The sequence below is a fragment of the Salvia miltiorrhiza genome, chromosome 2 (genome assembly GCF_028751815.1).
Source record: "Salvia miltiorrhiza cultivar Shanhuang (shh) chromosome 2, IMPLAD_Smil_shh, whole genome shotgun sequence".
In the NCBI taxonomy this organism is placed as follows: domain Eukaryota; kingdom Viridiplantae; phylum Streptophyta; class Magnoliopsida; order Lamiales; family Lamiaceae; genus Salvia; species Salvia miltiorrhiza.
The window spans coordinates 59,875,887-59,889,782 of record NC_080388.1 but is presented as its reverse complement, the minus strand read 5'-3'; the positions used below and the strand labels follow the sequence as shown (position 1 = coordinate 59,889,782).

Below are 13,896 nucleotides of genomic sequence, written 5' to 3'. Positions count from 1 at the left end.
ATTATTGTCTGAGATATTAAAGTAATTTTATAAATTAAAATACCACTTACTGGAGCTAAAGTAAGGTAGTTATACTGTAAATTCAAATGCTAGAAAGGGAAACTACCTTTTTTCTGTCATCCAAATAAGTCTTTCCACGAATAAGATATGTTGATGGATCTGTTGCTGTCCAACTACATAGCAAATTACAGGTTGGATCCTTCGGAAGAGTGTATCCATATTTGCACGATAGACTGTCTTCCCTTGCCATAGACTGTCTTCCCTTTCATCACTCAGAAAATCAAGTGGTATTCTCTGTTCAGTATGAGTTCAGAAACAAAAGTACAGCATCAGAGGGTGGCTGCTTGTCGCGTAGTTAATATACACGACATGTGCTGTAGAGTTTGCTGTCGCAGATGATCCGCCTGTACGTCGAAAATCCACCACATTGGTATTCATTATACACTCTGCATTCGAAATTATAAAACAAAAAACACACCTGGTTTATGAAGCTCTCGAGAGACTCCAAGTTCTCGAGGGCAAAGGCGGTCTGGGAGCAGTAGTTTCCTGCTCCCGGAGGCAGGAAGGTGACGCTCTGCGCGAGGGTCTGCTGGAGCTTCTCCATCCCTTGCGACAGGGCGTCCTTAGCCTGCATACACGAGTGCTTCAAGTTATCAACATCGGCGGTTTGCTGGTCGGTGAGTGGCTGCAGCTGAGGCATAACCACCTGCCACCAAAAACATGTATTATTAAAAGTGCAAGAGGTTGGGTGTAAAGCATGTGTTAGAAACAAAAGTACAGTACTACGTTTAACACAATTCGCTTAATAACATCAATTGTCTGCCCTTGCATCGCCGCCATAAACCATCTTCTATCCTCCTCACTAAATCCAAAATTATACCAATTAAAGCACACATTTTGAATCAACCAACTAAGCATATGAATTCAACTGACAAACATTTGCTCACAACAAAATGAGAACCAAACTTTTTTTTTTTTTTTTTTTTTTTTTTTTTTTTTTTTTTTTTTTTTTTTTTGATCGGGCAAAGTCATGTTAGATGTTAGTAGTTAGTTCCCCATCCACTCCAAGAACCACCTTATCTCTCCCATTCACCAAATCCACCTTATATCTCCAATCTCCAATTCGCTCCCAAGAGGGATCGAACCCGGGTCACTTCACTTAAGTGAGGACCTGGTGGCCAGTGGGCTAAGCCCCCTGGTTAAATGAGAACCAAACTAAAATGGAAAAAATGAGCAATTGGATTAAGAAATTGGGGAAATAATAGCGAATGGCTGCCGAATCGGCAGTTGGGACCAACCTTTGTCGATGAGACAATCGGAAACAATAGCGAATGGCTGCCGAAACGGCAGGAGAAGAGGCGGCGTCGCGGCGGTTTGTGATGGGAGGACTGGGCACGACCCTTGCCTCCGTCGGGTGCGCGTGAGTGAGGATGTGAGATGTGGAGCAGGGGACGGCGCTGGCGTCGCCAATTTCAGAGACGGCGACAGCCGGCCTCGCCGGAGCTATTCGCAGCGGAGATCCACGGGGAAAGAGAGAAGGGCGAGCTCCATTCGCCAGCAGACGAGCTCTGTTGTGAACGGGAATTGAGAGAGAAAGACACTCCGGTGCACGGCGTCGACTTTGCCGGAGTTTCAGAGCCGCGTAGGGCGGCGATGCCGCCGGAAGTTGTAGCAGGGCGGCGACGATTTGGGCAGAGGAAGAGCTAGGGCACGATTCAGATGAAGGAGAAAAATTGGGGCTTTTCATCTTCGCCTTTTCCAGAGGATTTGAGGAAGAGCTAGGGCACGATTCAGATGAAAGAGATGGTCGACGGCTGCGGCGCCGGATTCCTCGCCGGAAACATATCGAGAGAGATGAGGAGCTCTCAGCGTAAGGAGAGAGAGATGTGTTTGGGGGTTTCAGCCGAGGAGTGAGAACGAGAGATGGGGAATTCTCTCTTATTTTTAATTAAAAGACACGACAAGCATAACCCACGTCGTCTATCACATTAAAGACGACATGCGAAGTATTATGTCGTGTATGAACATAATAGACGACGTGTTTGAAGCATGTTGTCTAAGACCGCAGTAAATAGACGACATACTTTAGCTATACGTCATCTATTTACATAATAGACTACGCGTTTCGAAGCATGTCGTCTATATTGTGTAGTCTATGACCATAATTCTTGTAGTGAACCCGATTGCACCCAAATTTTTGTGATATAATTGTTTATTGTTCAACTAATAGTTGGAGGCAAAAAAATCGGGCAACTAAGACCGAGGATGTGGTTAAATTATGTATTTTTATACTTTTGATCCAATATTTGGCTGAAACTTTTAACTTGTGTTAAAAATAATACATTAAAAATAAGTGTAAATTATATATATCATAATTATTATAAATTCGATCTAAAAAGTTAAGGAATAATCAAATTTCAAAAGTAACCTCAAAAACAAATAGGGAAAGGGGCCAAGAAAACAACAAGAAAGGATATAATATAAGTTTGGCTTATCGATGAGAAGAGAGGCATCATTACCGGCACGAACTGGTTAGTATGTGAAAGCAAGGAAGCTAAATAAGCCAATGGAATCAAACAGGGAATCTATAATCTGCCGGAGAGAGGGAGAGAGTTCCGTACTCGCCGCTTTAAATTTGTAGTCAAACGAAGAAAAGAGAAAAGCAGCTTTCAGCTTCTCGATGAAAAGCTCGAAATAATTTGTAACTCCTAAAGCTGATTAGGAGCAGCTTAATTGTTAATTAACATGCCCTCTCAAAAAAAAACATGCTTGTTTTTGCTGCCTGCCCACGCTAAATACGTGACAAATGGAGTGCCCAACCCAATCATTAGTAGTTCGTTAATCACTTTAACAAGATCATGATTTATTCACGCTAATTTATTTTATTCTCTTTCATTTAAATTTTGAATTTCTTTGGATTTAAGCTCAAATTTAAGTATTGTTTCTATAGAACAATTGAACGGAACATTTTTCACTTTGATGTGACATTCAATCTCATTTAATAACTAATTAGTCATATATACTTTGTACCTTAGACATCTTCTTTAATGTTTAAGATTCGAATCCTGGTATCTACAATTTACGTGTATCACATTCAATTAGAATTAGAATTAGAATTTTGTGTATATTATAATGTTAAAGTATTGAATATGTTAAGAAACGGTATTGATTTAAGTAAATATATACTATATGTTGTAAAATTTATCTATAGACAACGATTTAGTGTTGAATAGTTATTATCAATTATGTCGATCGTAAGTCAAAATGTATGGCCTCTTTCACTATTTATGTCGTAAGTCATAAAATGGGAGTACCGGTACCTTATAACACAATATTTTCACATTTAACAGCTGAAATAAATTAAAATGTTTCAAAATACTGAAGATTAAATTAGGAATGCAGAAGTCTCCAGCGTCACCATTGACCGCGCATGCACTTGTTTAAAGGAATAAAAATGTATTCTTATTCCTTTTAGTCTTTACACTTTACAAAATTTTCAAAAATTTAGGCAATAATGATGATAAATAGAAAGAAAAGTACTGTAAAAGTGGAAAGTTAGGGAGAAGAAGAAAGAATAGAAGAGACAAAAAGACAAAACTCAAAAAGACAAGAAACATGGAGCCAAGACACAAGATCGAGAAAAAGGCCATTAACTCTCTCCATTTTCTTCTCATTTATCCACATTTTAAGTACTCTTGTCCAATAAATTGTCTTCTATGTAATGTTATACACTTATACTAATCAAAAGTGGTAGATAAAATTTAAACAAATGAAAACTCATCAATAATCAACATCCAAGACGCTAGATATCAAGTTCTCTTGAGATATGTAGTGTGGTGGTGGAGCTAGTGAGTATTTTTTGGATTAATGGCACCAATTTAGAATCTCACAACATGTTATAGGTCGAGCATTTCACGTTTAATTTCTCATTTTATATGATTTGCGAACTTTCATTAAACGTGAAACTCATAAATAATGGCTAGTTGGCTACGTACAGATAGTCAGATACCTTCGTCGTTTGAAAAAAAATGCATGGAAATTTTTCTTCCCCTTTTTCCTATTTTTTGTCCAAATATGACCTCATTCACTTGGTCTTGCCACTCCAAAGTGACTGCATTTTTGGGTAAAAATTATAAAAAGTGATGGTGTAGATTTTCTTATTATATAAAGGAGGTTTGGCAAACAAAAAAAAATCTTAGGGGTTTCACACAACATTGTAATATGAATTTATGATACTACCATCAGTAGATTATAATCGAGAGCTGAGAGTTGGTTTTTACTACCCAAAAAAAAAAAACTAAAATTTGGGAAGAAAAAACAAAATAAAGAACACAATTTTCTGATAAATGTAAGGAAACAGCATCTTTATCACTTTCACACCGAAATTCTTAAAAGAAATTCACCCACTTCAAATGTGTAAGAAACAAACAAGAAATTGATAAAAGATAGAGAAAGCAAGACCAAAAAAGAAACAGAAAAAAAGGGCCAAAAATAAAGAAGTGACTTCAACACTCCTCAAAAAAAAGCATCACAATTTAATATTTTCTGAAATAGGAGTAGTATACATGAAAATGGAGAAACATTCATATACAAGGGTACACACACACACTATTCTTAATTCTCACACAAACATTTAAGAAGAAAAGGCAGTGATGATCTTCAGCGATTGTGAAGGGGATCCGATTCATTCGGAACTCGTCTTTTGCTGGAGAAAAACGCATCGACGCTTCGCGGCGGGCGGCTTTCAACCTGCAACTGTTGTGGCGGAGTTTCTGAGGAGGAAATGTCTCTGCTGCGGACAACCATTGTGTGTGTGGAAGAAGAGAGCAATAACGTTAGCAGAAACAAAATCTCCAAATTTTGAACTCTAAAATAGTGCATGGTGTTAGGAAAGGAGGATTTTGTCTGAGTGGAGGAACAAAAGGGGCTGTCTTTTTTAGTACAAGTGGTGTGTTTATATACATGTAAAAGGAAGAAGAAAGATTCAGATCTTGAGGGCCCTGTGTGTGAGAATAGGAGGGGGCTCTGCCTCTTTCTTTTTGAAATATATATCGTGGGTGTTAATCGATTGATTTTCAGAGGAGATGGGTTTCACCTAATTTATGTTAATGAGTTGAAGTGCAACACACACTCGCACCTATATATAGACTACCAATATGTCTGTTACCAACTTTCGTAAGCATGGCTCGCATCACCATTTTTCTTTTTAAGATGTTTTTATTTTGATATTTTATAATTATTATTGTGGTCACTAAATTAACAAATCATCATATTTTCATTTATCATTTTTAAATTTAGTGATTTAGATAACAATTTGATTATGAGGTATTGTTAAAACAAAAATATTTATTGTGGACCAAGTATCGATTGTGCTCACAAATAGTGACAACATTTCAATTATATGCTTGTCACATTAATAGTGAGCACATTATGCTTGTCTACGATGGATAGATAATCGATTCTAATATATATATATATAATAAAAGATGAATCTTGCATGTAATTTGGTGGGTATTATTTCACCTATATAGTAAGGTTAAAAATTCTATTTTCTATCTTCTTTTCGTTTAAATTTCATTTTAATTTTTGTATTGGGAATTGAAAATAAAAATATATAAACATTAGAAATTAGTTCAACTCGACTTGATTAATTTTATAAAAAAAATACTTTTATTACATACAATTACGAACGCATGTAATAATTAAACATATCAAGGATACAATTGTTAAATTATCATCAAGAGTTGGTCTCCGAGTGTATAAATGAGACCGGTTCTAACCCGACCCAATCAAGGGTGTGGGCGCGTAATTGAGAGCACGGGAGTTGGGGAAGGCGCGAGCGCGGCCAAGGCAGAGCGGGGGCACAGGTGCAAACGCGGGTGGTTGGCAAAGCTGCGAAGGTGCAAGCGTGGAGCAAAGAGCGTGACGGCAGTGTACTTATTTTGATCAAGTAATTATTGATATAAATAAATTTAATGTTTCAAAACCATTACTTTTTAACACAATAATAATTGCGTTGAATAATTCATACTCCCTCCGTATCTGAAATAACTTCCTATTTGGGGACGGCACGAGTTTTAAGGAAAAATTGTAAAGTGTATAGATAGTGGATAAAAAGTGTTATAATTATTATTGGAAGTTGTGAAAATGTGTTATAATTAGTATTGAGAGTAGTGAAAAGTGAAAAGTAAGAATAAATTAAGTATTATTAATGGTGAGGTAGTTGTTCAAAAATGGAAAGAAAGAAATAGGAAGTTATTTGGGGACGTCCCAAAAAGGAAAAAGATGAAGTTATTTATAGGACAGAGGGAGTATTTTCCAACCAGTAATGACTGACAGAGCAGCGAAGGGCGCGACAGTGGTATACTTATTTTAATTAAATAATAATTATTATTATAACAAAAAATAATTATTGATATAAATAAATGTAATGTTTCAAAATATTAGTATTTATTTTTCATTATAACAATAATTACTTTGAATTATTCGGCCCAAATTCATTCAGACGCGCGCCTGAACACAATCATATCCGTTTCATCCGTACAATCAAATATGACATGAGAATTTGTGAGTTATCAAAGGCAAGGCTGGGTAAATTTGAGTTCTATGTTAATTAATCCTAAATTACCTGAGTCTTTCAAGTTGATCGTTTTGAGTTATTCCGGCTTCAATCCAATATTCCAATTATACACGAGAACAATTAAAAAAATGATAATTTATTTTATTTCATGTACACGCCCCGCAAACATGGGACACGCTACACGATGGGGTTCTCAGCTTTAGCTTTATTGTTATATATTTATGTATATTATTTTTTGAGTGCATCACGAAAACTTTATATATAGCTTTAGATATATTTGTCAAGTTGTTAAAGAAAGAATTATGCGTGCATCTCTACAAATTTTTAAAGTGTTCACGATATCGTTTTTAATTTATGAACGATATTTTCATTTTGTAAATAATACAAGTTTTAAAAAAAATAGAGGATAGTAGTTGGTATTAGTTGGTATTGTTATGAGTGGAGTTTGGGTCTCATTATTGTTGTGAGTGAAGTTTGTGGCCCCTAATGCTATAAATAGAATTGAAGTGGAAATAATATTATGGATGAGACATATCAAAAATGGAAAAGTGAAAATATATCGTGGACAGAGGGAGTACAAATTCGTCGTAATAATTTTAGCTAAATATTTAATTTTTGGTAAAATTTAAATTGACATGACATTTTGAATGACAAAAATTAAATGAATTATCAACAATATGAAAAAAAAAATGAATGGCAAAATTGTACGGTATTCTTCTTTGGGACATTTAAGCGGACATATAAGCGTCCAACAATTTCATGTGTTTTGCTTGACGAACACTGAACTCAATTTCATAAAAAGTCCAGAAATTTAGCAATTTTCTTCTTAGTGGTAAAAGTTAATTTTTGCTTCTTTTTGTCTCCTTAAGCTTACATCTACTATAGACAAATTATTATCGTTAGTTTTATCTAGCTCTACATATTAATTCAAAATCAATCAAACTCTTAATTAGATACTAATTTGAGTGATATCGTATTATATTGTCAACACATATTGATCCCAGATGCCCCACACAAATCGTAGTGGATTCTTCACTCAAACTTCAATTCTACAGATTAAGGTCGGGATGAACAACAAGATTAAGGACACTAGATGAACCTCTCTTTTTGATGAGATGAACACTAAAATAAAGAACATTGTGTTTTAATTTTAAAAAATATGATTTATTTTATTTACCCTAATGAAAAGATGATGTTTTAATGCGCAAGTGTACGACGTCGTTTGTTAAATTGATCATTTGGGCCAGGTCGAATTTTCAAGATACCATATCAGTTTTAATTTGGACTCAATTTAAAATCGTGGTTAACTTGTTAGAATCATAATATTTGTATATTTTTTTACCATTTTTAAAATTAGTGGAAAAATTCATGAACTAAAAGTTCATATATTTATATAACAATAACCCTAAAAAAAACATGTATTGTTTGAGCATCGCTTTCATTCCCTAAAATATGGGTTTCATTTCTAGTTTCCATATATAGGAAATGATGCAAAAGAGATTGTAGGTTTGTAGCGTTTTTTATCTTTATGTATCTTGGAAACTAGTCCAACTTGTGTGACAGTGTGAAACAGAACTACTGTTGCACTCGTTTGTGACTACAAATATTTGCTCAGACAAATTAATCTGTCTCACCATTTCTCATGCATCTTTTATTTTGGAATGTTTCTTTTGCTTTTCATTCTCGCGTTCTTGATTTTATTCATTGAAATGGCAAACCTAGTTCATGATATACTATGTTCAATTCGATTCCATCTTACTTTGTCTAATTAAGATAGTAATATATGAATGGGAAGGGCTATCGTGAAAACACTTTTTAAAATAAAAATAAAAATATTTTTTAATGTACAAATTTTATGTAGAACACGTATGACTTCATCCAACAGGATTACGAATTGTGAAAAATAAAATTTTGCTACATTTGGAATTCGAACTCAGTGCCACAAATTCATCCAACAGGGTTACGAATCAACCGTAGATCTTGATGATCTAAGGGCTGAAAATTGTTTATATTTTATATTTTAAGAAGTGTTTTTATTTTAGCCCTCCCTTATGAATAATGAGTGCGTGTACTTTATATAAGTATATATATATATATATATATATATATATATATATATAGGTATGAATAATGAGTGCGTGTACTTTATATAAGTACATATAGGGTGTGGTTCTAGAGAGAACTATATTATTTGTGAGAATGGGAGAACCATCAAATCTAATGCATCCACTGTAAAAATTAATGTATTCGCTGTTAAAATTAATGCACTAAAAAAATAAAAAAAAAAATGCTCCCTTCAGGATTCGAACCCAGGATCTGCATTCATCCAATAAGATGATGCATCCACCGTAGATCTTGATGATCGAATGGCTGAAAATGGTTCTCCGGTCTTTTTTTATTTATGGTTCTTTCTTGAACCTCTCCCAGTATATATATATATATAGGGTTGGGTTCCGGTGGATCCCTATGCTTATAATAGATCCGTAGATCCAAATCTAGACCACACATTTATGACATGTGGCGCATCAAGATGGTGACACGTGGCAAGGCATTTCAAGGCAAAATCTGGAGAGGGGTAAAATTGGAATGTAATTTTCGAAATTCAAAAAAAAAAAAAATTATATTTTCTCAAAATAGGTATATTTTAGACGCATAAAGTTTCATACGAGAATGCATGAACTTTCATATAAAAATGCATAAAGTTTCATATAAATATGCATAAGATTTCACCCCACCCCAACCCCACCCCCCACACCCCAGAACCCCACCCCCACCCACCCCCTACCCCCCCACCCACCCCCCCCAAAAAAAAAAAAAATTATTTTTTTAAAAACTGATTTTCTGACCACTGACCCACCCCTACCCCCACCCCCACCCCCCACCCACCCACCCCCCATCCCAAAAAAAAAATTTTTTTTAATTTTTTTATTTTCTCAAAAACTGATTTTCTGACCACTGACCCCCCCACCCACCCACACCCCACCCCCCCCCCCAAAAAAATTTTTTTTTTTGAAAATCAGTTTTTAAAAAAATAAAAAAATAAAAAAAAAATTTGGGGGGGTGGGGGGGGTGGGGGTGGGTCGGTGGGGGGTGGGGGTGGGCCAGCAATTAGAAAATCAGTTTTTGAAAAAAAAAAATTTTTTTGGGGGGGGGGGGGGTGGGGGGTGGGGGGGTGGGTCGGTGGGGGTGGGGGTGGGGGTGGGCCAGCAATTAGAAAATCAGTTTTTGAAAAAAAAAAAAAAAAAATTTTGGGGGGGGGGGGGGGGGGTGGGGGGGGGGGGGGGGGGTGGGGAGGGAGGGGGCAGGGGCTGGGGGGGGGTGGCGAAACTACCAGATTTATTAAAATGAAATGCATTTTTTGTATAGTTTAATGCATTTTATGTGAAAACTTTATGCATTTTTGTTTGATTTTATATGCATGTGAAACATGCCTATTTTTGGGGGGTGGTAATGGGGAGGGTTGGGGGGTGGTGTGGGCTGGATTGGGGGGTGGTATGGGGTGGGGTGGTGAAAATACCAAAACTGGAAAAATTAAATGCATTTTTCTGTTCAAAGTTATGCATTTCATGTGAAAACTTTATGCATCTTTGTGTGAAACTATATGCATCTAAAATATATTTATTTTGAGGAAATCTAAAAAAATATATATATTTTTTAATTATTAAATCCGAAAATTACATTCCAATTTTACCCCTCCAGATTTTGCCTTGGAATCCTTGCCACGTGTCACCATCTTGATGCGCCACATGTCATAAATGTGTGGTCAAGATTTGGATCTAGGGATCTATTATAAGCATTGGGATCTATATGATCCCATTCCTATATATATATATAGGGAAGGGCTAAAATAAGAGCATTTCTTAAGATATAAAATAAGAATCATTTTTAGCCGTTAGATCATCAAGATCTACGGTTGATTCATAATTTTGTTGGATGGATTTATGGTCCTGAGTTCGAATCCCAAAGGTAGCAAAAATTTATTTTTCATAATTCATACTTTTATACAGCGAATTCATACGTGTTCTACATAAAATTCATACATTAAAAATTGCTCTTATTTCTTATTTTAAGATGTGCTCTCACAGTAGTCCACCCCTATATATATATATATATATATATATATATATATATATATATATATATAGGGGAGGGCTAAAATAAAAACACTTCTTAAAATATAAACTATAAATAATTTTCAGCCCTTAGATCATCAAGATCTACAGTTGATTCGCAACCATGTTGGATGAATTCATACGTGTTCTACATAAAATTCATACATTGAAAAAACGTTTTTATTTTTATTTTAAAAAGTATTTTCACGGTATATATATATATATATATATATATATATATATATATATATAATTTTATTTTTTTTTACTTCAAAGAGAGGGAGCGGTGGGATTTGAACCCTAAGTCTCATTATTCACGGACAGAAGTTCGCACCGTTTGGTGTCCTTTGTAGACATATATATTTGCTCTTTATAATTTTAATCATGGATTTGTCTAATTTGTTTATCCTAACCATGGGATCAACCTAATTGCTGGGAATACTAAATTTACTTTGGATTAATAGTATTGCGTTATTCACATGTATTGAAATAGTAGCTGATTTTGCCTAAAAAAAAAAGGGTTAATAAGCAAAAATACCCCTAACGTTACCACCCCAACTTCACTTAAGCCCCTAACCTAACGTTGATAGCAACTAACACCCCAAAGTTCATTAAGTACTACAATTAAACCCATAAACAAACAATTTTTTTCACAAAATTAAGAAATTCATTTTTTTAATTTATATAATATATAAAACGGGAGTTTTCTCCCTCCATTTTTTCCCACATTTTTTTCTCTCTCTTCTCCATCAATTTTTTTATATAAATAAATATTTTCATATAGAGACATAAATAAAAGAATTGTAAAATTTTAGCAAAGAGAAAGAAAATAGAATATTTTAAAATTTTAATAACTTATTTGTTTTAAATTTATTTTTAATAATTTTTATACCATATTAAATATTTTGTTACAAACTTAACCATAAGATGCTTATTAAATATTTCTTCATAAATTAAATTTGATATTATTTAGAAAAGTATTAAAATTGTAAAAGAAAAAAGAGATGAAAAATAATGAAAAAATTGATGGGATAAGAGAGAGAAAAAATGGTGGAAAAAAAAGGAGGGAGAAAACTCCTCTTTTATATATTATATAGATTAAAAAAATGAATTTCTTAATTTTGTGAAAGAAATTGTTTGTTTATGGGTATAATTGTAGTACTTAATGAACTTTGGGGTGTTAGTTGCTATCAACGTTAGGTTAGGGGCTTAAGTGTAGTTGGAGTGGTAACGTTATGGGTGTTTTTGCATATTAACCCAAAAAAAAAAAGTAGCTGATTTGATTAGTGCGTTGTTGGATTGTGTTAACGCATAAACTATACTTAAATTTAGACACTCTTTTTAATTTATTGATTTTAATTTATAATTTAGTTTTAATTACATTGAAGATATGGCCGATTTTGTTGATAATTAAATCTTGTTGAAGTGATAGATGGTGATTGATCTGTGCACAAAAAAGAAATGACTGGTGACACTAAACGGCTTAAACATTGCTTGCTTTTCTATGGAAGTCCTCCAGTTTTTTTGAAGTCCCCAAATACTACCTCCTTTCATGAAAATTTAGATCGACACGGATTTTAAAAAAAAGTGTGATAGTTGTGTTTACGTAGAATGAGTCTCACACCTTTTTATAAATAGCGGGAGAAAAAATTTGTGGAGTCATTTTCAAATAAGGAAATACCACAATTTTTAGGGATGCCCCAATATAGTAATAAAAGCATAATTTTTAGGAACGGGAGAATAATTAAATTCTAAAGCATATATTCAATTTTGTACCACCGTTTTAACAAAAATATCTCATTTTAAAGATAAGTGCATCTATGGGCTCCAACAGGGTAATGGGTCCAGCCACATCTAAGTTTGTATCTTTCTGCCTCCATGAAATTGCCAAACCTGACTGTGGCTATACGTGGACGAACAAGCGGAAGGATGAACCTATTTTTGAACGACTTGATAGGTTTCTTGGAAATGCAACATGGAATACAACTTACACCAATTCCGCTTATCAGGCCTTGGACTTTTTTGGGTCCGACCATCGCCCAATTATTTGCCGTTTTGAGTCGACAGATCGTAATATCACCAACTTTGGCAAAGGGCGTTTTCATTTCGAGGATAAATGGTTCTTTGATAAAAAATTTACCCCAGATTTTCTTTGTGAATGGTCCTCTAACCATTATATTTCAGACCTTCCTGGCAGACTTAACAAATGTAAAGAATTCTTGGAACAATGGGCGAAGGAGAGATTTCAGAAGATGGATAAGAAAGTTGCGAAATTGCGTAAAGAGAGGCAGTTGCTCATGCGAAATCTGGGAGGAAAGTCCACACCCCAGCAGATTTTGGAGATCTCAAATCAAATTGAAAAGTTGGTGGAAGCTCAAACATGCCATTGGAAACAACGTGCATGGGTTAATTGGCTTGCTTATGGGGACAGAAACTCGGGTGCCTTCCATTCCCAAGCATCGAAGAGGAGGAAGAAAAACGCCATTGAGAGGCTGCATGATGAGCATGGGCAGGTCAAGGAAGAAGAGAAAGATAAGGCGTTGATCATCACAGATTACTTCCAGAAACTTTCAGTTCAAGCAGGCCTAATATGGAGGATATTTTTGAAGTTGTTAGCAAGATTGAGGAAAGACTCACTTGCGATGAAGTGGCTGCACTCGAGAAGCCTTATGAGAGGGACGAAATTAGACGGGCCGTTTTTGATATGCATCCTACAAAAGCGACGGGACCGGATGAATTTAATGCCCGTTTCTTCCAACGTTTTTGGCCGGCGGTGGGCGACCATGTGACTCAAAGTGTCATGGCTGTTCTTAATGGGCGAGATGATGTGGAGGAATGGAACCATACACTTATTTGCCTTATCCCGAAGATTGACAAACCGGAGAAGGTGGCTGACTTCCGACCATTGAGTTTGTGCAAGACTACGTACAAGATTGTGTCTAAGGTGTTGGTGAATCGCATGCGGCCTATTTTGGGAAGGGTGATTGATGAAGCTCAAAGTGCGTTTATTAAAGGGAGACTGATAACGGATAATATTTTGATTAGCTTCGAGTGTCAACATTGGATACGAAGCAAAAAGAAAGGTAGGAAGGGGTATGCTGCGCTCAAGCTCGACATGAGTAAGGCGTACGACAGAATTGAATGGGACTACCTTGAAGCGATTCTGAGGAAGCTGGGATTTCCAGACAGACTTTGCACACTTAT

At 35.2% G+C, this 13,896-nt stretch overlaps 1 protein-coding gene across 1 annotated transcript; it reads right to left on the bottom strand.

The window, feature by feature from the left end:
- Nucleotides 1–329: 329 nt before the first annotated feature.
- Nucleotides 330–1,893, bottom strand: LOC131009823 (transcription factor TGA4-like). Its single transcript, XM_057937229.1, has 3 exons — nt 1,299–1,893; nt 479–706; nt 330–404 (listed from the first exon to the last, which is right to left on the bottom strand). The coding sequence occupies exons 2-3, from the start codon at nt 698–700 to the stop codon at nt 330–332; spliced, it is 297 nt and encodes a 98-aa protein (XP_057793212.1). The 5' UTR covers nt 701–706; nt 1,299–1,893.
- Nucleotides 1,894–13,896: the final 12,003 nt, after the last annotated feature.